Source organism: Pongo abelii, chromosome 11 (assembly GCF_028885655.2).
Source record: "Pongo abelii isolate AG06213 chromosome 11, NHGRI_mPonAbe1-v2.0_pri, whole genome shotgun sequence".
NCBI classification, from domain to species: domain Eukaryota; kingdom Metazoa; phylum Chordata; class Mammalia; order Primates; family Hominidae; genus Pongo; species Pongo abelii.
The window spans coordinates 121,880,410-121,906,995 of record NC_071996.2 but is presented as its reverse complement, the minus strand read 5'-3'; the positions used below and the strand labels follow the sequence as shown (position 1 = coordinate 121,906,995).

The window sequence follows — 26,586 nt, the reverse complement described above, 5'->3', positions numbered from 1 at the left end:
GGGAAGAAACAGCCTATACTTAAAAGAACACTAGAAAAATCCATAATGGGAGGCTTTAGAAGAAAAACTGGCCCTGACTAAAGACTAAAGAGACCTGACAACCAAATGTAGTGAGTAACCTTAGGAGTCTAGGTTAGAAAAAATTCTACAAAAAATATTTTGGAAACAACTGGAGAAATGAGAATGTGGGCTATATATTGGAATTATAAATAGAATTACTGTTAATATTCTTAGGTATGATAATTGTTATGTAGGAAAATGTGCTTTTAATCAAGGGATTCAGGCTGAGCTGGGTACAGTGGCTCATGCCTGTAATCCCAGCGCTTTGGGAGGCTGAGGTGGGTGAATCACCTGAGATCAGGAGGTCCAGACCAACTTGACCAACATGGTGAAACCCCATCTCTACCAAAAATACAAAATTAGCCGGGCGTGATGTTGCATGCCTGTAATCCCAGTTACTTGGGAGGTTGAGGCAGAAGAATTGCTTGAACCCAGGAGGCGGAGGAGGTTGCAGTGAGCCGATATTGCACCATTGCACTTCAACCTGGGCAACAAGAGCAAAACTCTGTCTCAAAAAAAAAGAGAGAGAGATTCAGGCCGACGTGCTTTGGGGTAAAGTATTATAATATCTGCAATTACAGTGTATTCACATGGCTCCATAGAAAAGAAAAGTGTGAGTGTGTGTGTATACACACTCAGTCTCCAAAGACAGCATCTAGTGAACCATGGCTGCCAGTATGCATACTCTTATGTAGACCTCTTCACAGTGAATTTGGGAAGGCTATGTGAGTGCAATAAAATGTGGTTGAATTGATTCTGTGCCAAGTTTGTGATTAAACATTAAGATGGCCTGGCAACTTCCCCTTTTGTGCTTTTGGGAACCCTAAGCTGCTAGGTAAGAAGCTTGGCTGCCCTGCTGGAGAGATCACATTGCGAAGGAAAGACCCTTGAGATCACCAGAAGAAAGAGTATATCTAGCCATACCAGCTAATCTTTCTTTTTTTTTTTTTCTCCTGGGGTGGACCAAGTCTCTCTCTGTCGCCCAGGCTGGAGTGCTGGCATGATCTCAGCTCACTGCAACCTCTGCCTCCCAGGTTCAAGTGATTCTCCTGCCTCAGCCTCCCGAGTAGCTGGGATTACAGGCACCCGCCACCATGCCCAGCTAATTTTTTTTTGTATTTTTAGTAGAGATGGGGATTCACCATGTTGGCCAGGCTGGTCTCGAACTCCTGACCTCAGGTGATCCATCCGCCTCAGCCTCCCAAAGTGCTAGGATTACAGGCATGAGCCACCACGCCCAGCCCCAGCTGATCTTTCTAACCAACACCACAAAGGTGCCAAGGGAAAAAGAAAAAAATCAAGGGAGACATGTTTTTTGGCCTGAGCAATTGAATAGATAATGATACCATTTGCTGATATGAGGAAGGCACAGTTGGTGGGACAAGGGAGGAATAAAAATTAAACAGGCAAATGGAGATTTCACCTAGGTATTTCAATATACAAGTTTAAAGCTCAGGGAAGAAATTCAGACTAGATATATGAATTTGATATTTCATCAGTTTGTGAGGCTATAGTAATACATGAGATCACTTAGGGAGAGAGCTTAAGTAGAAAAGACAGTCCAAAGAAGTGTCATGATCACTTTCTTTCAGCAGCCTGTTTTCTCAGTTTCTGATCTTAATTCCAAAAATCTTTCTTCCACCCTATTTTGATTGCCCACTTATAGAAGTCATTACCCTAGACCAGTGCCTCTCAAAGTGTGAACTTAGATCATCAAATATAATCTGTGAACTTCCTGGAAATGCCAATTCTTGACACCACCTCAGACCTACTGACTGAGAAACTCTGGATGTGGGGCTTAGCAATCTGTGTTTTGATAGGCCCTCCGAATGATTCTAATGCAATACTAAAGTGTGAAAACCACTTCCCTAGACTTTGTCATCATCGATAACTGTACCACCTTTGAAATCTTTGTTTCAAATATCCTTCCCTAATCCTTCTTTCCATCCAGCTTACCTAGTGTCATGTTCCAACTTTATTACTTGATTTTTACTAACACTGTCAACCCATTGACTCTTACTTTTTTGCTATTCAGCACCTCCCTCTTATCACTTCCTTTCTTACTCAGCCTGCATGCCATATTTTGGTACCCTTTTATCTCCTTCCTCTTTTCTTCTGTCACAGTAGCTTGACAAAACCCAAACTCCCAGCTCAACTAGCTACTTTTTCCATACCTGCACCCAAGCTGGTGAAGATTGCTAAAGAAAATCACAAAACTGTGTTCCCTGGACTTTCCTCGAACTCAGGACTACACTCTTAAATGGGCACTAAATGCTACTAGTCAGTTTCATAATACTTTCTTATTTGTTTTCTCAGTCTCCATGATGTCTTCCTGAAATCTGTACTTATTTCTCTCTCTTTCTCCCTCCCTCTCTCCCTCCCTCAAATATGCCAAGGCCATTCTCATCTCAGAGCTTTTGCACTTAAGGTCCTTGAGAGCAAGCACCATCTTGCTTTAATTATCACTATATCCCCAACTTCTACAACAGTGCTCAGCACATAGATTCTCAATAAATATCTGTGACTTAACAGTTGGGCTGTTTTGTGAATCAGCTGAGGAGGGGCAGGAAGACAAAGTAAGGTTTCACGGTCTCTAGACACTAGCCAGAAGGAATAGTGTATACAAAGACTCCGAAATGAGAAAGCCCACAGCAAGTTAGTGGACGTAAAAGAAAGTTCAGAATGATCTGCATGACTGGAGCATGTTGTTGAAGGGGAAATGCAAAAGATGAGACTAGAGAGCTAAGTAGTCTCCGGTTTTTGCATGGCCTGAAGCCATGTTTAGGAATTTGGACTTTTGTTTCAAAGGCATTAGGAAGTTATTGGATATTTTAAGCAAACAATTATTTGATAAGGATTTATGTTTGAAGAAAAGATCATTCTGGCTACAGAAACTAGAGAAAAACATAGTAATACTTGATACCTCTTAGGAAATTATTGCAGTAGTCCAAACAAGAAGTTAGTGGTGTCCTAAGCCAAGGTTTTGGCTTGAAAAAAAAAAAGTTGATGGATTCAAGAGATGCTTAGGAAATAATCATTTATCTTAATGTGAGGAGTGAATGAGAGGGAGAAGTCAAATATGATCCTCAGATTTCTGTCTTTTAAAAGAAACTGTGGAAAATTATCTCATTCACTGAAATATAGAGTATCAGGAAGAGAGTGGGTTTCAATTAGGGCATGGGGAAGAAGCAAACAGTATATTCAATGGAAGAATGTTGAGTTAAGGCCACACGCGGTGGCTCACACCTGTAATCCCAGCACTTTGGGAGGCTGAGGCGGGCGGATCACCAGGTCAGGAGATCGAGACCATCCTGGCTAACATGGTGAAACCCTGTCTCTACTAAAAATACAAAAAATGAGCCGGGCATGGTGGCGGTCGCCTGTAGTCCCAGCTACTTGGGAGGCTGAGGCAGGAGAATGGCGAGAACCCGGGAGGCAGAGCTTGCAGTGAGCCGAGATGGTGCCACTGCACTCCAGACTCCAGCCTGGGCGACAGAGCAAGACTCTGTCTCAAAAAAAAAAAAAAAAAAAAGAATGTTGAGTTAAACACATGAATCCCCTTTGATCCATTGTGCAATCCTTAAAAGTGGATTATTATTTCATGGCCATGTTTGTCCCCATAGATTTTTAAATAGGTTCTGTATCTGTCTGATAATCTTATCCTGAAGACACATGTATATTGACTTTAGCATCTTCAAGCAAACTTCCTTGATCTGCTTTCTAACACATGGATTAGTTACTAGTATAATCCAGGATTGTCTGAGGTACATTGAATCATTGAGTGCTCAAAATTATTGGTTAAGAAAAATTATTCTGTCACGTTTTTGAGTATGTTTTGATAATAAAAATAATAATACTCATTTTATACTCTAAAATAGCAATGTCAACCCCCAAGTCTTCCTTCCACTTGAAATGCCCATCATCAGCTAACTTTGTATATCTCAGTTCCAAATTTCCAAAACAGATAATCTGATTGGTTGAGTCAAATAATCCATTCCCAGTTCAGCAGGCTTAGATGGGAGGGACAGGCAGGGTCATGTAGACTTCCAAGCTGCCCCTTCTAGGCCATGGGAAGGGTTGTTTCTCCAATAATAGAAGAAAGGAAGAAATTATTGACATCTCTAGGATAATTGTTTTTTGTGTGTTTAATTGGGATTATCTGTAATATATTTTTTCTGAGCAATTGGGATTTTTCCACCAAATAAATTCTGAGTTTCTTTTCCTCTTTTAATAAATATTCACTCAGCAATTCAGCACAACTCAAAATGCTAACTAGTTGCTGACTTAGAATCTAAAGCCAAGATGCTGTAAGCTTCAGGGTTACCTGTGCTACGGAGAAATACAGTATTAGGAGCCGGGCACAGTGTGACTCACACCTGTAATCCCAGCACTTTGGGAGGCCAAGGCAGGTGGATCACCTGAGGTCAGGAGTTCAAGACCAGCCTGGCCAACATGGTGAAACCCTGTCTCTACTAAAAATAAAAAATGAGCCGGGTGTGGTGGCACACACGCCTGTAATCCCAGCTACTCAGGAGGCTGAGGCATAAGAATCTCTTGAACCCAGGAGGTGGAGGTTGCGGTGAGCCAAGATTGTGCCACTGTACTCCAGCCTGGCCAACAGAGCGAGAGTCTGTCTCAAAAAATAAAATAAAATAAAATACAGTATTAGGGCAGGTAAAGAGCATATACAAACTCAATAACAATATGTATAGCCTGAGTATATAAAAGTAATTCTCATTAGCCAGTTAAATACTTTTTGATGAGGAGGTTTACTTTACTAACGTTTGTTATAGTTAACGCTTGTATTTATATTGAAAATTATCATGGGCCGGGCATGGTGGCTCAGTCCTGTAATCCCAGCACTTTGAGAGGCCAAGGCTGATGGATCACCTGACATCAGGAGTTCGAGACCAGCCTGACCAACATGGTGAAACCCCGCCTCAACTAAAAATACAAAATTAGCTGGGCATGTTGGTGCATGCTACTTGGGAGGCTGACGCAGGAGAATCCCAGCTACTTGGGAGGCTGAGGCAGGAGAATTGCTTGAACCCAGGAGATGGAGGTTGCAATGAGCTGCAATCACGCCCTTGCACTCCAGTCTGGGCAACAAGAGCGAAACTCCGTCTCAAAAAATAATAATAATAAAAAAATTATCATGAAATGGCCGGGTGTGGTGGCTCATGCCTGTTAATCCCAGCACTTTGGGAGGCCGAGGCGGGCGGATCACTTGAGGTTAGGATTTCGAGACCAGCCTGGCCAACATGGTGAAACCCCATCTCTACCAAAAATATAAAAAATTAGCCAGGTGTGGTGGTGCATACCTGTAATCCCAGCTACTCAGGAGGCTGAGGCAGGAGAATCCCTTGAACCTAGAAGACGGAGGTTGCAGCAAGCGGATATTGTGCCACTGCACTCCACCCTGGGCGACAGAGCAAGACTCAGTCTAAAAAAAAAATCATGAAATGTTATTGCTCTAACAATTCAGATAACTAGAAAAAAATCTTAACTGTCCTGTTTATTTTAGCTAGCCGTAGTCTAGAAATTGAAAAGGAACAGGCCGGGAGGGGTGGCTCACGCCTGTAATCCCAGCACTTTGGGATGCCAAGGCGGGTGGATCACCTGAGGTCAGGAATTCAAGACCAGCCTGGCCAACATGGTGAAACTCTATCTCTACTAAAAAATACAAAAATTAGGCCAGGCACGGTGGCTCACGCCTGTAATCCCAGCACTTTGGGAGGCCGAGGTGGGCAGATCGCGAGGTCAGGAGTTCAAGACCAGCCTGACCAAGATGGTGAAACCCTGTCTCTACTAAAAATACAAAAATTAGCCGGGCATGGTGGTGTGCACCTGTAATCCCAGCTACTCGGAAGGCTGAAGCAGGAGAATTGCTGGAACCCTAGAGGCAAAGGTTGCAGTGAGCCAAGATCGCACCACTGCACTCCAGCCTGAGCAACAGAGCGAAACTCCATCTCAAAAAAAAAATATATATATATTTTTATATATTATATAAATTTATATATTATGTATAATTTATATTATATATAAATTTATATATTATATAAATTTATATTATATATAAATTTATATATTATATATAAATTTATATATATTTATAAAATATATAAATTTATGTTATATAAAATATAACATAAATTTATATATTATATATAATTTATATTATATATAAAATATAAATTATATACATAATTTATATATAAAATTATATAAATTTATATATAATTTATATTATATAAAAATTATGTAAATTTATATATAATTTATATTATATATAAAATAATGTAAATTTATATAATTTATATTATATATAAAATATATAAATTTGTATATATAATTTATATACATATATAAATTAGCCGGGCATGGTGGCGGGCGCCTATAGTCCCAGCTACTCAGGAGTCTGAGGCGGGAGAATTGCTTGAAAGAGGCAGAGGTTGCAGTGAGCCACTGCACTCCAGCCTGGGCAGGGGGAAGGGGAAGGGGGGAGGGGAGAGGAGCGGGGAGGGGATTTCTTACCTTCCTGAATGTTTTAAACATACACTGTATATTGCCATACACTCTTTTGATGTAGATATATACAATGCTTGTTTGATTATTAATGTTTAAACACATGTTCAACATACAGTGTAATAAATGCAGAAAATTGGCGAGGCACAGTGGCTCACACCTGTAATTTCAGCATTTTGGGAGCCCAAGGTGGGCAGATCACCTGAGGTCAGGAGTTTGAGAGCAGCCTGGCCAATGTGGTGAAACCTCATCTCTACTAAAACAAAAATTAGTTGGGTGTGATGGCGTGCACCTGTAATTCCAGCTACTTGGTGGCTGAGGCACGAGAATTGCTTGAACCCGGGAGGCAGAGGTTACAGTGAGCCAAGATCGTGCCACTGGACTCCAGCCTGGGTGAGAGAGCAAGACACTGTCCCCAAAAAATAAAAAATAAATGGGGAAAATCTCAATAGTAGCTTGATCATTTTGGCCTAATTCTTACTTCATTTGCTCTAAACAATATTTTATTTCCAGTACTTGGTCAAGTGACACTATGACCTATGACTGTTTTTTCTTCCCCATCTTTACATAGTGTGTTTCTGATGATTAATTAACTTTTAGAACCATTACTGTAGATCATTTGTTCTCAAACAAGAACAATTTTGCCTTCCAGGGGTCATACGGTAGTGTCTGTCATTTTTGGTTATCACAACTGTAGAGGGTGGATGCTGCTGACATCTAGTAGGTAGAGGCCAGAAACACTGCTAAACGTTCTACAATGCACAAGACATACTCTTCTCCCCTCACCCCAACAAAAGCTTGTCCCACCCAAAATGTCAATAGCTCTAAGGTTGATCAACCCTGACGTAGATCTAGTAAGGTGAAATTGTATGTCCTAAGCAAATTATAGATGAAATTAGGGTAAATTGCTTTATGAACAGTAGGTGTCACTCTAGTTCAGAAATTTCCATTTATTAGAGAGGATTTTCCAAATTAATGTTATGTTCTGCTTCCTCAGATCCTGCCAGTTTTACTGAGATAACTAAAGACTGTGATGAGAATAAAGAAAACAAAACTCCAGAAGGATCTCAGGGAGAGGTTGATTGGCTCCAGCAGTATGATATGGAGCGTGAAAGGGAAGAGCAAGAGCTTCAGCAGGCACTGGCTCAGAGCCTTCAAGAGCAAGTAAGAGATATTTATATTGCTACTTTCTCTGTACTTATCTTTCCTGAGAAATAGAATAATAATAACTAATGTGTTGAGCACTTACTATGTGTCAGACATTGTTCCAGATGATTTACATATAGTAAAGTCATTGGGGGAAAAAAAGACTTGTTTGAGGTAGGGTTTGGTGGTTCATGCCTGTAATCTCAGTACTTTGGGAGGCTGAGGCGGGCAGATCACTTGAGGCCAGGAGTTTGAGACCAGCCTAGCCAACATGACAAAATCCCATCTACTAAAAATATAAAACTTAGCTAGGCATGGTGGCACACGCCTGTAGTCCCAGCAACTCAGGAGGCCGAGGCAGGAGAATCGCTTGAACCCAGGAGGCAGAGGTTGCAGTGAGCTGAGATCACGCCACTGCACTCCAGCCTGGGTTTGAAACAGGTATGTGGGTAGTTTTTCTTTTTTTGAAAATCCAAATGCAATAAAATGTATTGTTGGTTACCTTTCATAACTATAATTCATTGCTTGCTAAAACAGGATGGGATATTATAGATTATTCCTAGTCCAAATTTATTTTTTTCTTTTCTTTTTATTTTTATTTTCTATTTTAATTTTTTAGAGACAGGGCCTTGTTATGTTGCCCAGGCTGGTTTTGAACTCCTGGACTGAAGCAGTCCTCCCCCTTTGGCCTCCTAAAGTGCTAGGACTACAGATGTAAGCCACCATGCCTGGCTTCCCAGTCCAGCATTATTTTGCAAGCTGTAGAAACAACCAGTATAACACCATGATTTTATAATTGTATTTTAAGGCAATGTATTTGTTTTGGTTATTTTCTAAGAATATAAATTTTTTATGAATTATTTGAACATAGAATTATCAGAAATATTTTCTAAAATCTAATTTTCAGATTTTAGTATTAGAACATTTATCTGCCTTTCTGTTTATTTATTGAGATAGGGTCTTGCTCAGTTGTCCAGGCTGGAATGCAGTGGCTTGATCATGGCTCACTGCAGCCTCAAACTCTGAGCTCAAGCAATTCTCCTGCCTAGGCCTCTCAAGTACATGGGACCACAGGAGCATCCACCATGCCCGGCTCATTTTTTTATTTTTAGTAAAGACAGTGTCTCACTGTTGCCCATTCTGGTCTCAAACTCCTGGGCTTAAGCAGTCCTCCCACCACAACCTCTCAAAAGTGTTGGGATTATAGGCATGAGCTATTTGCTCCCAGCCCTTGCTCTTTTCTTTATGTAGTAACCTATTCTTCAGTGTTCAGTTTCTGCCATTTGTTTTCCACTGTTACAATCACCTGAAATATGAGATTTATAGGCAATAGGATCTGACTTACAGGTCTGATTTTTCATAGTTATCTAATCCTGTGCAATCCAAGTCATGTTAGTAAAAATTTACCAAGACTCCTTAGAGTGAATGGGTAGGTTTAGTGCTTGTTTGAGGCCTGCTTTGGGTTCATCAGATAATCAGATTAAGAAATCTAAGCTGGGAGCTGTGGCCCATGCCTGTAATCCCAGCACTTTGGGAGGCCAAGGGGGGTGGATCCCTTGAGGCTAGGAGTTCTAGACCAGCCTGGCCAAAATGGTGACACTCTGTCTCTGCTAAAAATACAAAAATTAACCTGCTGTGGTGGCGTGCGCCTGTATTCTCAGCTACTACGGAGGCTGAGGCACAAGAATCGCTTGAACCCAGGAGGTGGAGGTTGCAGTGGGCCAAGATCACGCTACTGTACTTCTGCCTTGGCTATAGAGCAAGACTCTGTCTCAAAAAAAAAAAAAAAAAAAAAAAAAAAATCTAATTTCTCTAGATCAGTGGTTCTTAATCTTAACTGCACATTCAAATTTACTGGGGAGCTTTAAAAATACTGGAGTGGGCTGGGTGCAGTGGCTCATGCCTGTAATTCCAGCACTTTGGGAAGCTGAGGCAGGCAGATCACAAGATTAAGAGATCGAGACCATCCTGGCCAACATGGGGAAACCCCATCTCTACTAAAAATACAAAAAAAATTAGGTGGGTGTGGTGGCACGCACCTGTGGTCCCAGCTACTCGGGAAGCTGAGGTAGGAGAATCGCTTGAACCCGGGAGGTGGAGGATGCAGTGAGTCGAGATCGTGCCACTGCCCTCCAGCCTGCCAACAGAGCAAGACTCCCTCTCAAAAAAAAAAAAAAAATTTTTTTTGAGGCGGAGTCTCACTGTGTCGCCCAGGCTAGAGTGCAATGGCGCAATCTCGGCTCACTGCAAGCTCTGCCTCCCGGGTTCACGCCATTCTCCTGCCTCAGCCTCCCATTAAAAAAAAAAAAAAAAAAAATTCTTTAAAAATACTGAAGTAGGCTGGGCACCGTGGCTCACGCTTGTAATCCCAGCACTTTGGGAGGCCGAGGTGGGCGGATCACGAGGTCAGGAGATCCAGACCACCCTGGCTAACATGGTGAAACCCTGTCTCTACTAAAAATACAAAAAATTAGCTGGGCGTGGTGGCAGGCACCTGTACTCCCAGCTACTCGGGAGGCTGAGGCGGGAGAACGGCATGAACCCAGGAGGCAGAGCTTGCAGTGAGCCGAGATCACACCACTGCACTCCAGCCTGGGGGACAGAGCGAGACTCCGTCTCAAAAAAAAAAAAAAAAAAGTAAAGAACTTCCCCCACATTCCTCAAAAGGTAATATTCCAAACATCCATAAGGTTATAGAAAGCATTCTTAGTAAATGCTTCCAGAGAAACTGATTTTATCCTCATTAAGTAAGTTTAATCAGTACGTCTTTAAATACCTTAGTTTTTGTTCTTTTCCCTTTAGGAGGCTTGGGAACAGAAAGAAGATGATGACCTCAAAAGAGCTACCGAGTTAAGTCTTCAAGGTGTGGAGATCATTTTAATTACATTTTTTAATGGTAAAATTACCATTCACACATAGAAGAACATATAAAGAAAGTGTGTGTGTGTGTTTATTGTGGAGGATAGCATCTGTGTGTGTGTGTGTGTGTGTTTATTGTGGGGGATAGCCTCTCACTCTGTCACCCAGGCTGGAGTGCAGTGGTGCAATCTTGGCTCACTGCAACCTCCATGTCCTGGGTACAAGCAATTCTTGTGCCTCAGCCTCCCGAGTAGCTGGAATTATCGGTTGTGTCACCACACCCAGCTAATTTTTGTATTTTCAGTAGAGACGGGGTTTCACCATGTTGGCCAAGGCTGATCTTGAACTCCTGGCTTCAAGTGATCCACCCTCCTTAGCCTCCCAAAGTGCCGAGATTACAGGCTAAAATGTGTTTTTTGATAACAAATTTGAATACCTCCCGGGTAAAGAAATAGAACCTTAGAAGTAACCTTCATATCTCTCCTTTTTGTCTTCCTCCCAGAGGAAACCACTATTCTAACGTTCGTATTCATCTTCAGCTTGCTTTTTTCAAAATAATTTTTGTCATCTATACCCATATCTCTAACAATATGTTTTTTAATTTTGAAAAATTAGCAAGAACAATCTGTCATCTGTTTAGTGAAAGAGTTATAATTTTGCCACTGTTACGACTCCTAGAAGAACATAATGTGGCTTCAGTTTCCCCATGAATTTTCAAGAGCTTATTCTGGGGCAGTCAGTGGGCAGTCATGAGTGAGTGTATTCAGTAGCATAAGGTTCACATGTCATAGCATTTGGCAGAACTAATATGTGGACCAGGTATTAGAAGTCCATGAGTTAAGAAGTTGGAAGAAGTAGTTGTAGGAATCTGTTTCTCATACAGCTTTTACCTAATCTTTATTTTATCACCTCCTTATCCTCCAGTTTCAGAGGTATCTGGTTCCTGGTTCTTCCATGTCTTCATTTTTTTGGAGACACGGTCATGCTCTGTTGCCCAGGAGCTGGAGTGCAGAGGCGCCATCTCTGCTCACTGCAACCTCTGCCTCCCGGATTCAAGTGATTCTTGTGCCTCAGCTTCCTGAGTAGCTGGGACTACAGGCGTGCACCACCACACCCAGCTAATTTTTTAACTTTTTTTTTTTTTTTTTTTTTTTTTGAGACAGAGTTTCACTCTTGTTGCCGAGGCTGGAGTGCAATGGCACAATCTTGGCTCACTGCAACCTCCACATCCCAAGTTCAAGCAATTCTCCTGCCTCAGCTTCCCAAGTAGCTGAGATTACAGGCACCCACCACCACATCCAGCTAAACTTTGTATTTTTAGTAGAGATGAGGTTTCACCATGTTGGCCAGGGAGGTCTCGAACTCTTGACCTTAGGTGATCCACCTGCGTTGGCCTCCCAAAGTGCTGGGATTGCAGGCGTGAGCCACCGTGCCCAGGTCCCAGCTAATTTTTTATATTTCATTTTAGTAGAGATGGAGTTTTGGCATGTTGCCCAGGCTGGTCTCGAACTCCTGATCTCAGGCAGTTCACCCACCTGCCTCGGCCTCCCAAAGTCCTAGGATTAGAGGTGTGAGCCACCATGCCTGGCGTGGTTCTTCCATGTCTTCTTGTGTCTTTTGAACATTCAGTGATATAAATTGGATTAGTTTTCAACTTTTCCATTGCTGGCTTGGGGTATGGCTTTGGCTTTCTTAGGTCTGCTGAGTCAGTCACACATGTATTTCCAACTTCCAGAATTTTGATGCTATATTCTCTTTTCCTGTTCTTCGCATTCTTAGATTTTCTTTTTTCTTTTTTTTTCTTTTGAGATGGAGTTTCTCTCTTGTTGCACAGGCTGGAGTGCAGTGGCGTGATCTTGGCTCACTGCAACCTCTGCCTCCCAAGTTCAAGTAATTCTCCTGCCTCAGCCTCCCAAGTAGCTGGGATTACAGGCATGCGTCACCACGCCCAGCTAATTTTGTATTTTTAGTAGAGGTGGAGTTTACCATGTTGGTCAGGCTGGTCTCCAGCTCCTGACCTCAGGTAATCCACTGGCCTCGGCCTCCCAAAGTGCTGGGATTACAGGCGTGAGCCACCGTGCCCGGCCTCATTCTTAGATAATCATGTGATTGTAAATCACACTATACTGTTATTTCAGTGGAGCTAATTATATATTAAAGCAAATAACCATTTATGTACAAATGCTTCTGCGATTCTTTATTTAACACCATTAGTAAAGAAGGATGTTTCCAGTGGACACGTATTATTAAAGAAAATACAGATCTTGTATTTGTTTAGTATATCTTAGGTGAAATTTAAGAGTTAAAAGGTTGAATTTTCTTTACTTTTTTGGTACATTTCAAGAAATGTTTTTTTTGTTTGTTTTTTTTTTTGAGACAGAGTCTCGCTCTGTCACCAGGCTGGAGTGCAGTGGCGCAATCTCGGCTCACTGCAACCTCCGCCTCCCGGGTTCAAGTGATTCTCCTGCCTCAGCTTCCCGAGTAGCTGGGACTGCTGGCGTGCGCCACCACACCCAGCTAATTTTTGTATTTTTAGTAGAGGAGGAGTTTTACCATGTTGGCCAGGATGGTCTTGATCTCTTGACCTCGTGATCTGCCCACCTTGGCCTCCCAAAGTACTGAGATTACAGGCATAAGCCACCACACTCGGCCAAGAGATGATTTAATACAAAGAAAAAAAGAACATTGACCTTTTTATAATCCTTTTTCTGTGAGGATAATTTATGTTTGCTAATGACACCAAGTACTTGAAATCTAACATATATAGCTTATATCATATAGAATTTAGTGAAATTGGATTATATGTAAAATTATTTTCTAGTTTTATGCCTTTCTTATGAGGGTTAGATCCCTTTATCATATAAATATATTTAAAAGAAAAAGAGCATTTCTTTTACAGATACCCATGTCTCCCATGTTCCCCACAGTGGGCTGAGCGTGTTGGACCCTCATATTATGTTTTATGTTTTCTTAGAATGATAAAATGTGTACCTCAAGCTATTTTATCTTTCTAATTATATCTCTTATGTCTATTCCAAGAACTTTTTTTTTTTTTTTTTTTTTGAGACAGAGTTTTGCTCTTGTTGCCCAGGCTGGAGTGCAATGGTGCAATCTCCGGTCATTGCAATCTCCGCCTCCTGGGTTCAAGAAATTCTCCTGCCTCAGCCTCCCAAGTAGCTGGGATTACAGGCATTAGCCACCACTCCCGGCTAATTTTTTTTTTTTTTTTTGTATGTTTAGTAGAGATGGGTTTTTACCATGTTGGTCAGGCTGGTCTCGAACTCCTGACCTCAGGTGATCCACCTGTCTCGGCCTCCCAAAATGTTGGGATTACAGGCGTGAGCCACCACGTCCAGTCTATTCCAAGAACTTTTATAAGATTTTGTCTTTGTATTCTTCAGAGTTTAACAACTCCTTTGTGGATGCATTGGGTTCTGATGAGGACTCTGGAAATGAGGATGTTTTTGATATGGAGTACACAGAAGCTGAAGCTGAGGAACTGAAAAGAAATGCTGAGGTAATTGTTTTCATTCCTGAGTACAGTTGGTCAGATTCAGTGTCACTCCTCCTGCTCTTTACTTCAAAGGCCCCACTTTCAGTGTCCACTGCAGGTTCGTTTTGGCCCTTTCAGTAGCCATTAGATGGTCTCATTTTCTCTTGTCATTTGCTGTTCATTTTTCACATACAAGATTAAAAAAAAAACAAAACAGGAATACATCCTGACCACTTTACATGCATGTTAGGTAAGAACTCAGTAAAGGCATGTGTGTATTAAATTACCTTTAGTTGGCTGGGCGTGGTGGATCACCTGAAGTCAGGAGTTCGAGACCAGCCTGACCAACATGGTGAAACCCCGTCTCTACTAAAAATGCAAAAATTAGCCGGGTGTGGTGACACATGCCTGTAATCCCAGCTACTTGGGAGGCTGAGGCAGGAGAATCACCTGAACCTGGGAGGAGGAGGTTGCAGTGAGCCAAGATTGTGCCATTGTACTCCAGCCTGGGCAACAAGAGCGAAACTCCATCTCAGGGGGGAAAAATTACCTTTAGTTACACTGAATAACTGTATCATCTTTATAGTTAAATACCAAAAATGGTTGTTGCTTACTGAAAACTGTTGAATTGGTGATGTTAATTAGGGCACATTGAACTCCTTTTTTTTTAACCCTTTTTTCCCCCTTAAATAATTGCTTTTTCTCCTCAAATTTTGATTATCCAGGATTCTACCATCCTAACACAATTACTGTCAGCACTTTGACATATTTCTCTGTTATTCTCACCTCCATGTATACTTTTTAAAAAGTCATAAGTATAGTTTTTATTTCATTTGTTTTTTTGTTCTAGAGACAGAGTCTCACTGTGTTGCCCAGGCTGGCTTCAGACTCCTGGGCTCAAGGGATTTTCCTGCCTCAGCCTTCCAAATGGCTGGGACTAGAGGCACACACTGCCACACCCAGGTTATCCTGTTTGTTAAAGAGTAGTTATTTATAAGCTTATGTTTAATCGCTGTACTATATTGCCTCAAATAAATATCCTACTTATTTAATTTTTAGCTAACATTGAGTATTTGTCTAAGTTGTTTGTAATTTTTCACTATGATAAGTTGGGGAACTGTATGCTTATAGCATTTTCCTTATTTTATTTTATTTTATTTTATTTTGAGACAGAGTCTCGCTCTGTCACCCAGGCTGGATGCAGTGACACCATCTCAGCTCACTGCAACTTCCTCCACCTCCTGGGCTCAAGCGATCCTTGTGCCTCAGCCACCTGAGTAGCTGGGATTGCAGGCATGAGCCACTATGCCCAGCTAATTTTTGTATTTTTAGTAGAGATGCAGTTTCACCATGTTGACTAGGCCGGTCTCAAATTCTTGGCCTTAAGGGATCCACCCATCTCTGCCTCCCAAAGTATTGGGATTACAGGCCTGAGCCACTGCACCTGGCCAAACATGGAGTTGTTTTTTTTTTTTTTTTTTTAAGGCAAGGTCTGTCTGTCACCCAGGCTGGAGTGCAGTGGCGTGTGCTCTTGGCTCATGCATTTTCTATATTTTAGAATTTCTTCTTTTATATTCTCCAGAAGTAAATTACTATATCGAAGTTTATGAACATTTTAAGTTTCTGGTTTACATATAGCCATATTCCTTCCCCCAATTTTTTTTTCTTTTTTTTTTTTTTGAGATGGAGTCTTGCTCTGTCGCCCAGGCTGGAGTGCAGTGGCCCTTTCTCAGCTCATTGCAAGCTCCGCGTCCTGGATTCATGCCATTCTCCTGCCTCAGCCTCCCGAGTAGCTGGGACTACAGGCGCCCGCCACCACACCCAGCTAATTTTTTGTATTTTTTAGTAGAAACAGGGTTTCACTGTGTTAGCCAGGATGGTCTCGATCTCCTGACCTCGTGATCTGCCCACCTCGGCCTCCCAAAGTGCTGGGATTACAGGCATTAGCCACCGCGCCTGGCCTTCCTTCCCCAAATTTTACCTTAAGTGCTGTCTGCAGTGCATGAATATCACTTTTCAGTTTTGCTTTATTTTACCAAAAATATTTTAATCATATTTTTTAAAATATAAAAGTTCACTCTGATCCCTACAGCAACATAGCAACTCTTTTTAACATTTTCGTTCTATTGTCCAATGCCTAACTCTTAACATAACTGTTTTTTAATAGAGTTAAAACTATATGCATTCATATGGGTTTGGAAAAAAGGTTAACATGTTCCTGATCCATATAGTTTTTTTATATAACTGAACATTATTATATTGAATTGATATACTAACCAGTCAGCTGTTATTGGATATATTGTTAGTTCCAGCTTTTCACCAGATAATGCCACAGTAAATAATTCGATACATATTCTCTTCTTTTGACTTATTTCCTTAGAATAAATTCTTAGTCGAGGGTGGAATTCTTGGGTCAAAGGGTATGAACAGATTTTTTAATTGATTCTTACTATGCCACATACCAAAGCTTAGCCATGTCAGCTTTGATAATAAATTTATATTTAGTGTTTTGCTTTTATTCAAATGAAGACTTAAAAGTTATACCCACTTCTGTTTTCCAGACAGGAAATCTGCCTCATTCCTACCGGCTCATCAGTGTTGTCAGTCACATTGGTAGCACTTCTTCTTCAGGTGAATAGCCATTATGATTTCAGCATTTTATAAATGAACTAGTCAGCATTTGCTCCTTATTACATTGCTCTTTGCCTAGCTTTGTGAGGTATGTTTTTCTTTTTTCTTTCTTTTTGAGATCCAGTCTCACTCTGTCGTCCAGGATGGAGTGCAGTGGCACAATCTCGGCTCACTGCAGCCTCCACCTCTTGGGTCCAAGTGATTCTGCTGTCTCAGCCTCCCAAGTAGCTGGGATTACAGGCATCCACCACCACGCCCAGCTAATTTTTGCATTTTTAGTAGAGATGGGGTTTCACCATGTTGGCCAGGCTGGTCTTGAACTCCTGGGATCAAGAGATCTACCCACCTTGGCCTCCCAAAGTGCTGGGATTACAGACGTGAGCGACCATGCCCAGCCCATGAAGTATAAGTTTTTCAAGAAAATCTTTGAAATCTACTTTGATCACACTCAATGTGCATTGTGTTAATAGGTGTAACTGTTTTGATTTCTCAATTCATAAGTGACCTAATTCCCTTGAACAAAATACACTAATCAAAAATGGTGTCCCAGCGTAGCATATGCCTCCTTAATTCTCTGTGTATATACAAATATTTTTTTCTTCTTTTCTTTTCTTTTTTTTTTTTCAAGAGACAGGGTCTCACTCTGTCACCAGGCTGGAGTGCAGTGGCACCATCATTAGCTCATTGCAGCATTGAATTCCTGGGCTCGGGAGCTCAAGAGATCCTCCTCCCTCAGCCTGCTGAGTAGCTGAGACTACACGTGCATGCCACCACACCTAACTAATTTTTTTAAATTTTTTGTATGGACGGGTTCTTGCTTTGTTGCCCAAGCTGGTTTCAAACTCCTGGCCTCAAGCAGTCCTCCTGCCTTGGCCTCCCAAAGTGCTGAGATTACAGGAGTGAGCCACTGTGCCTGGCCTGTATGTTTTTTCAATAAGTTTTAGACACAGTGTTGAGGATAAGGTGAATGTGGTAGCTTTTTTTCTCTTTCTCAAACTTCCTGCACCTGAGATAAATTCAATGTGTTTTTATTTGTTTATTTTTTTGAGATGGAGTCTCACTCTGTTACCCAGGCTGGAGTGCAGTGGTGCTATCTCGGTTCACTGCAACCTCCACCTCCTGGGTTTAAACAATCCTCCTGCCTCAGCCTCCTGAGTAGCTGGGACTATAGGCGCACGCCACCGTGCCTGGCTAATTTTTGTATTTTTAGTAGAGACGGGGCTTCACCATGGTCAGGCTGGTCTCGAACTCCCGACCTCGTGATCTGCCTGCCTCAGCCTCCCAAAGTGCTGGGATTACAGGTGTGAGCCATCGTGCCCGGCTTCAGTGTGTTTTTAAAAACCTTGATTTTAAGATGTTATTTGTTTCAGGTCATTACATTAGTGATGTGTATGACATTAAGAAGCAAGCGTGGTTTACTTACAATGACCTGGAGGTATCAAAAATCCAAGAGGCTGCCGTGCAGAGTGATCGAGATCGGAGTGGCTACATCTTCTTTTATATGCACAAGTAAGAAACTTTGCCAGATTCTAAATAATGAGTTAAAAATCACCTGAACTCTTTTTTTTTTTTTTTTTTTTTCCTTTGAGGATAAAATGTTCCCATCAGTTGATTGGTTGAAAATTTTTGGTTTTTGTCATCTTTGGTTAGGGTCTATCTCTTGATATTTCCTTGTAAGTCCAGAATATTTTCTCTCATAACTCAGCATTAATTGCTCATTACACAGTAGTATCTAGGTATGGAAGTTAAGACAGTTTGTTTTATGATAGAAGATGTCCTGTCATAAATATTTTTGGTCATCCAGTTTTATCAGCTAGAAGATCTGATTTATATGGATGGGAATTACCTAGCATGTTCATTAAAGCTAACTATTGTTAATTCCCCTCTATTCTTAAAAATCAGCATTCAAAGGGTTAAGATCAAATGAGTGAGCTGCTTTTTTAATAAAATACAGGCATGAAATGGAATTGTGAAGGCCTTATCCGTATCAATTTTATTTTACTTTTTCTCCTGCCTATTCTTTGGTTCTGCTTACTAAATTTCCTGTTTTATTTTTTGCTTGTTTTATCTTAAGGGAGATCTTTGATGAGCTGCTGGAAACTGAAAAGAACTCTCAGTCACTTAGCATGGAAGTGGGGAAGACTACCCGTCAGGCCTTGTGAGGAACAAACTCCTGGGTTGGCAGCGTGCACTGCGTATTTCTTACTGCTGCCCACCTCACCTTTCCTCTGCTGAAGGAGAATTTGGAATTCTGCTTGATGCGGGAGCAACAAACAGCTCAGGGCCAAACCAAAAGACAAAAATTGGAGTAACGTAGAATGCTCCATGCTATTTTATGGAAACTTTGGTCTCACATCTGTAGCTGATTATCCTCTTTTTCTCCTATAAGAGTGGCACTTCTTTTGTCTTAGGAATACATGTTGTAAATATATATCTGTGTATGTGTGTATACACACACACAGACACATACACACACACACACACACGGGATGAATGGAGCCTTAAAGAGTTAGGATGAGCCACCAGAATATGCCCGCTCAAAATTAATAGCACAGCAGTTTGGAGAAGAAATGAAGGTGTCAAAGAGTCCATTCACCTGAGAAATGTGTGAAGATGTACTTATCAGTTGGCTTTTAGCTTTTATGTTCCTTGAGTAGTTTCACTCAAGTCGGTAACCTTTTTATGTGTGTTTCCTTATTAGTAAAATTCACTGGAAAGCCAGCTCTTCATGTTACACTAATGACAGTTTGTTCTCTTTGCAAGAGAGGGGCATTGCTGTCACCTGACTTGAGGAGCTGTTTTTTTTTTTGTTGTTGTCTGCAAATTTCATGAATTTGTGATGTCTTTGCTGTTTACATGCAGTCCCAAGAAATGGATTGTTGGTGCTTTGGAATATGTTACAGTCCCACATTTGATATTCCTTATATACTTTGTTTTCTCTAAGGAGATTTCTTCACACAGTATGTTCATCATATATCATCATCATTATTATGGTGGTAAAGATAGAATCTTTTTTCTTTTTTGTCATTCTGCCATGGAGCAGCATTACCCTAATGGATTGCAACCAAAACTTTAAACAGGTAGAAAGATAATATTTCTCCAATTGGGACTCCCCAGCAGGAATACTTAGGGATAAGGAAGAATGCTAGCATCTCTGTCTCTCAAACATAGGGAGGATAAGAAGAGTGTTCTTCTGGTAAAGCTAAAATTCTGGACCACTAAAGCTAAAAGCCCTATTGCAAGTATGAAATTAAGTACTTGAGCTATAGGACAAACCTTGGGCATTTAACCATTTACTCTCTGACTTTGCCCTTAAAATAGGGTTGCAATTAAAATGTGATTGGCTTAGGTAATCCCAAGAACTAACAAATAACAAAGGTGCATAATATATTTATCTACTTTTTAGGTGCTCTGAGTTGAGGCAAAGTAGAGCAGCAACATTAAGTGCTATGCTAGTCACTTAGCTGACGTAACCAGCTTGGTTCAGCAGCTTATGAAACCATATAAAGAATTCTTTTGAGGATGGAATTCTGTCCACAGAATAATTTTGTGAGCCCAGATATCATTAGGATCACACAGTTAAGTATAGCAAAATGAAACCATCATTGTATTCTTTCATGTTTTTTCTTTTATTATAAACAAGGGGATTATTCTTTAGTTCTCAGAGGTAGGGACAAAACCACGTCAGGTTTTCAGAAGGAAAAAACATTTAAAAACCCACCATCACATAAGAGAATAGCTTGAACCGAAGAGGCAGAGGTTGCAGTGAGCCGAGATCGTGTCATTGCACTGCAGCCTGAGTGACAGAGTGAGACTCCATCTCATTAAAAAAAAAAAACACACACACACACACACACACAAACCATCATCACAGAAGATGCAACATCTTTTCTGAAAGATTGCCTTAAGAGAGCTCCAGTCTTACTCTTGGAACTTGGATGTATTCTAATATAGTAACCTATTCTAAGTTTTGATTCTTTGAATTATAAATGGCCTCAGCAGTTCTGCTTAACTACTGATAAATGCTTTGCCTCCTACCATCTACCTATATACCTTATTGTAGTGAATGTTCCAAAATGGTAGAGTGGTAGAAAACGCCAGAGTAGTTTAGAGCAGAGGAAAATATTTGTTTTAAAACTAGCTTTAAAATTTTGTTTCATTTCTACCAGGAGCCTCTTTGGTTTGGTTTGATTTTGCTTGGAAATAATTTGTTTTCTTATAAATGAGTGAAGCGGTGATAAAATTCTTTGGCTAGTTATTAATTCTTTTACCTGTCTTTGCATTTGAGAGGCACTGTTAAAAATTATTGGGAAAGATTTAAAGTGCAGGCTGCAATTAAAACATGGAGAAAAATAGAAATAATGCCACAAATCTAGATTGCCTCATGAAGCAGCCTCATTTGAATTGCTTTCATAGCTTTCATGTGTGTATGGTTTAGAAGTACACTTACCTCAGAAACCTGATTTGATCTTCATGTCTTGGGCAGGAGTTGTTGAAAATAGGTTATTGGGATATATAAGTTATCTCACTGCTCATGTACTTGCATGTTTGGGACTCAAATTTTACTTGATGTCTGTCCATTCTTGTGGCCCTGTCAGCCTTCTCCTTCCTTTACTCCTTTAATCTACTTCTTTAACTACCAATGGAGATTTCAGCTGGACTATGTTGATGGGGTTTATTGTTTTTTTTTTTTGAGCTGGCTGTATATATTTTAAAATTATAAATAGATAATATATTATTTTTTGCACATTGTGATCAGTTTGCCCAGAATTGGGGATGGGGCAGTTAGCATGTTGGGGCCAGGAAGGGACAAGTTAGATAAGGACTGAGTGCTTCCGTTGCAGGCAGTTTGCACAATACCTAATTAACCTTCCTATTGAAAATACCAAATGTGTGGTTACATTACTTTAAATGACATTGAATTGGAACTTGATGGCAATTAGTTCTAGATACAACCTTTTGATCTTTGTTGGAATTTTAAGGGAAAAATAAACTAAACTTCATATTTGTTGATTTTAATCCCTTAATAGTACTGAAGGTTGGAAAGTTGCATGTGGCTGGATGCTGTTAATTTCTTTAATAGCCATGACTATAATTTAAGCCTATGAGAAGATAGACTGTTTCCTAGGGATATATTCACATGTGTGTGCACACTCATGAGTTTTGTCTCAGCAGGATAGAATAAGCAAATCCATGAATTGGTCTTTATTAATAACTTTGATTCTAAAAATTATTTGTTTACTTGCTATGGTCTGTTCATTCTGGGCCTAACCTTAAAGGCTCAATAACAAATACAACAAATGTAAATATGTTTACATTTTAAGACATATGCAGTGGTTCTTACAGATCAGTTAATTAACTCTAGAAAGCAAATGTTAGACTACAAATTTATTTTTCTCCTTGATCAAGTGTAAAATTCTGAAACAGAGGCTTTAAAATTTAAAACCTCAGCAAAATAATCCATGAATTTACTGATTCTTCTATATCGTGTATAGTTACCATTATGTAACTATACACGCGTACAGCTACGGATATAGTTGTATAATGAAAATTATCTGCAAACACCTAAATTAAAGAGGAAAAAAAAAAGTAGTTTGTAAACTCATTTGTGATCTACTGAAAAGAGGTTATATTAAAGCAAATAAAAATATTTTCCTTCTCTGTCCTCTGAAATGACTGCAGTGGATACTCTTAGTTATCCCATTTTAGGGGGGGTGGAGGGCCTCTTTAATTTAATTGACCCCCCGAGGTGGTCTTTTGTTTTAAACGAGGAAACAGCTGGATATCCAAGTACATATGGATTTTGTATATATAGGAGATTTTTAGAAAAATCAACAACCAAACACCAGATTCAAGTCACATAAAAGTGTTCCAATAAAATGGATGGATGTCTTTTTCCTCCCCATTTTGCTTTATACTGAGTAATGCACTCTTGCAAGTGTATACAAAAACTAAATAGACTTCTGCCCTCTTTATTGCATTACTTCAAAATCCTAATTTTGTCTCTACTGATATGTCTTATTAACATCTGAAAAAATATATATTTTATTGGAAAATTCTAGTTTGTTAGGCCTGGAAAGTTTTGTGACAATTATTTTGCTGTGTTTCACCACAATCATTCACCTTATGGCATGCTTTGATTACTAGACTTAAGACAGTCTCATTCATTGTATCATACTTACACACAATTAGTAAGTTGTCTCCATGTGTGCTATATGTCTGAGGTGTATGGAATTTTTATTTAAAAAGCGTGCCAGTCTGAATATAAGCATTTGATTTTGTAACATTGGACTTTTCTTAAAAGTACAGAGGTTCAAAGTATAGGTATGTCCATTGGCCTAAGAACAGAGTGGGTGAGGGTCTGGACCAGGATCCAGGTTGGTCCAGTCAGATGCCAGAACAAAGAAGAGCAGTCAACTAAACTGGTCTACTTCAAAAATAGTGGGCCTGTGTGAAGAATGAGACCACATGTGGGTGTGCACACCTCTTGTCCCCAGGTTTCCCTCCCTTTGAGCTTTTCTTTCCCTCCCTAACTTCTCTGGCCTATTGTCATTGTTGTTTCTTTAAACTTAAGGAGAGAAAAACAAAAATGAGATTCCTACACTTTGCCTAATTGAGCCACTACCAGGTTTTCTGGCAGCTGTGGCCACATTATTTGTGAGATGATTTTTTTTCTTTATGTTCAGAGTGACTTTTGATTCTGATTCTTTATGTTTTGTATGGAGCGGCACTTTTATCTGTGTTTTAGCAGAACTGTTCCTCTGTATCCTTCACGGTTTTTCTTTGTTTTTGTTTCCTTTTTAAATTATGCATAGACTTTTTTTGTGTGTATGAAATTAAAGCCTTTATTAACCTTCTATTGATTTGACTGTTATTTCTGAAAAGGACACATTCTTGCTGATACTTATAACAACCTGTTCAAAGTTGTGGAAATCACCTTCTGTTGGCTTTCTGACATGGACTTCCTTGCAGCACTGTTACTTCTTAAAAGGAACAGAATGGCAAACCATTGTTTGGCCGTAGTCCCCATTGATTCCTGTTATTTTCATCTGAAGAGCCTGTGAAGCTTTGCGGAGGCTTCTAGGTAAGTTTGTAAACCTAGCATTGGCCTTCACTAGGCTCTTCCTTTGTCTTATTATTAAGGGTTGGGAGAGGGAGTGAAATAGCATATGCATTTCATACTTGCCTTTAGGTCTCAAGTCTAGCCCCAGTGGATGTGCTGCTCTCACTGGTACTGTTTGGAATATGTGAAACCTCCTAAGAGGGTAGTCTTGTGGACCATTCAACTCTCCTTCAGCCCTTTAACTTACCCACTGAGTAAGGCAGTAAGGAAAGTATATGTGAAAAGGAAAAGCTGCTATTCTGGGGAAGATGTAAACCTGCAAAATGCTTCAGCCTACCTGCCATAGATAAAAATGAGTCATGATAGAGGACAAGCTAGGGTAGTGCCTCAGAACTCTAATGTTCCATGGAGTGTTTGTGCTCTTCTGAGAAGAGAAAACTATAGGAGTATTAAAATTGATGCAATACCTCAGGATAGAAACAATCTAGCGACCTTCTTAGAAGTTGAAATGAGGACCATAGGCTCCTTTTGGGGTATCATCTTTCTGAAGGAATAGGTACATTATTAAACAAAACTGGCATTTGCCACAGAAGTTTGTGCTCATAGGCACAACTGCAAAATTTCACTTCAATTTGTGTAGGACTAATACCGGTGAGAAAATGAGACCCCACAATCAGGGTAGGGTACTGCTTTACAACCACAGCTACTCTTCTCAAAATAGTCCTTTTTCTTTCTTGAGGTTTTGTTGCTTCCATCGAGGCAGAGCGGAGAAGGCAGCTGGAGTCATCCCAAAGGCCTGAGTGAAATCTTCAATGGACAGGTGTTCCTAGAAGAAGAGAGGGACCAGAGGGCAAAGGTCACATATCCTTCCCTCCTCCCTCACCCTCAGGCGCTATTTGCTCTGATGAGTCATATAGATGTGGTGTATAATCAAATAAATGAAGAGTAAACAGAAGCAATGTCAGGAGAGCCAGGAAAGGGATGGAGAGGAGAAGAGTATGGTATTTTGGTATTCCAGAGGTTTATCCCTGAATTTTTTTTTTTTTTCCCCCAGACCATGTCTTGTTCTGTTGCCCAGGCTGGACTGCAGTGGCATGAACTCAATTCACTGCAACCTCCGCCTCCTGGTTTCAAGCGATTCTCCTGCCTCAGCCTCCCAAGTAGCTGAGATTAGAGGCATGCGCCACCATGCCCTGGTAACTTTTGTATTTTTAGTAGAGACGGGGTTTTACCATGTTGGCCAGGCTAGGCTTGAACTCCTGACCTCAAGTGATCCACCCTACTCAGCCTCCCAAAGTGCTGGGATTACAGGTGTGAGCCAGCACACTTGGCCTGATCCCTGAATTTTTAACAATGAAAAAGATAGTAGTGTGGTAGATTGAGATTTTCTTTGTACAAGGGTCAAGTTCACATTAGCCCAAATAAGAATTAGGACTCCTCTTTCCAAGCCTTAGTTTCCTCTCTATTAAATGGGGAACTTCTCTTTTTTTTTTTTTTAAGACAGTGGCTTACCCTGTTCCCCAGGCTGGAGAGCAGTGGCGCACCATCTCGGCTCACTGCAACCTCCACCTCCCAGATTCAAACAATTCTGCCTCAGCCTCCTGAGTAGCTAGGACTACAGGCACCTGGCACCATGCCCAGCTAATTTTTGTATTTTTAGTAGAGATGAGGTTTTGCCTTGTTGGCCAGGCTGGTCTTGAACTCCTGGCCTCAAGTGATCTGCCCGCCTTGACCTCCCAAAGTGCTGGGATTACAGGCATGAGCCACCATGCCTGGCCATTGTTTTTTTGTTTTTGTTTTGTTTTTTGAAACGGTCTTGCTCTATCACACAGGCTAGAGTGCAGTGGCACAATCTCAGCTCACTCCAACCTCAACCTCCTGGACTCAAGCAGTCCTCCCACCTCAGCCTCCCGAGTAGCCGGGACCACAGGCATGCACCACTACACCTGGCTAATTTTTGTATTTTTTGTAGAGATCAGATTTCACAATGTTGCCCAGGCAGGTCTGGAACCCCTGAGCTCAAGCAGTCCACCTGCCTTGGCCTCCCAAAGTGCTGGGATTATAAGCGTGAGTCACCACCCCCAGCCAGAAACATTTCTTAAAGGCAAATTTTCAGTTGCTTTTATGAAAATGAAAATAATATTACATATGAAAGTATACTGAAAACAAATTAGGTAGGCATGGTGGCACACGCCTGTAATCCCAGCTACTCGAGGCTGAGGCAGGAGAATCGCTTGAACCCAGGAGGCAGAGGTTGCAGTGAGCCGAGATCATGCCACTGTACTCCAACCTGGGCGACAGTTTTCCATCTCAAAAAAAAACAAAACAAAATATGTTGTTCATTTACCTCCACTTAAACAGTGAATCCAAGCTGCCCACAAAGTAAGCAGATGAGCCCTATAAGGGTGGGTATCTGCTGAAGTCTGGGTATATGAGATTTTATTAGGGCCAGGTGTGGTGGCTCACGTCTGTAATTCCAGTATTTTGGGAGGCCAAGTCAGGCAGATTGCTTGAGTTCAGGAGTTCAAGACCAGCCTGGGCAACATGGTGAAACCCCATCTCTACCAAAAAAATACAAAAGTTAGCCAGGCGTGGTGGTGCACACCTATAGTCCCAGTTACTCAGGAGGCTGAGGTGGCAGGATCGCTTGAGCCCAGGTGGCAGAGGTTGCAGTAAGCCAAGATAGTGCCATTATACTCCAGCCTGAGTGAGAACAAGAAAGACCCTGTCTCAAAAGAAAAGATTTTATTGCTATCACGGGACATACAACTCTTCTAGCAAAAGCCTGTCACCCTCAGGAGAAGTCTCC

General features: G+C 40.9%; 2 protein-coding genes across 9 annotated transcripts in view; one reads left to right on the top strand and one right to left on the bottom strand.

Moving 5' to 3' along the window:
- The window catches only part of USP37 (ubiquitin specific peptidase 37), a 115,253-nt gene extending 94,674 nt beyond the window's left edge, over nt 1-20,579 (top strand). For 4 of the 8 annotated variants that reach the window (XM_063713055.1, XM_063713056.1, XM_063713053.1 and 1 more), the window contains 5 exons: nt 7,583-7,749; nt 10,534-10,594; nt 13,992-14,107; nt 18,085-18,223; nt 18,789-20,579. In XM_063713055.1, coding sequence (XP_063569125.1) covers nt 7,583-7,749; nt 10,534-10,594; nt 13,992-14,107; nt 18,085-18,223; nt 18,789-18,949 — 644 coding nt within the window. In that variant the 3' untranslated portion in view covers nt 18,950-20,579. Of the gene's footprint in view, nt 1-7,582; nt 7,750-10,533; nt 10,595-13,991; nt 14,108-16,644; nt 16,715-18,084; nt 18,225-18,788 lie in introns of those variants that run through there. The other 4 variants (XM_054549845.2, XM_024243196.3, XM_054549847.2 and 1 more) reach the window with 2 other exon arrangements.
- An 806-nt stretch (nt 20,580-21,385) lies between these two features.
- VIL1 (villin 1) overlaps nt 21,386-26,586 on the bottom strand; it is a 28,745-nt gene continuing 23,544 nt past the window's right edge. The window contains exon 19 of the mRNA XM_002812850.6: nt 21,386-24,603. Within this exon, the coding sequence (XP_002812896.2) occupies nt 24,490-24,603 (114 nt within the window). The 3' untranslated portion in view covers nt 21,386-24,489. The remainder of the gene's footprint in view (nt 24,604-26,586) is intronic.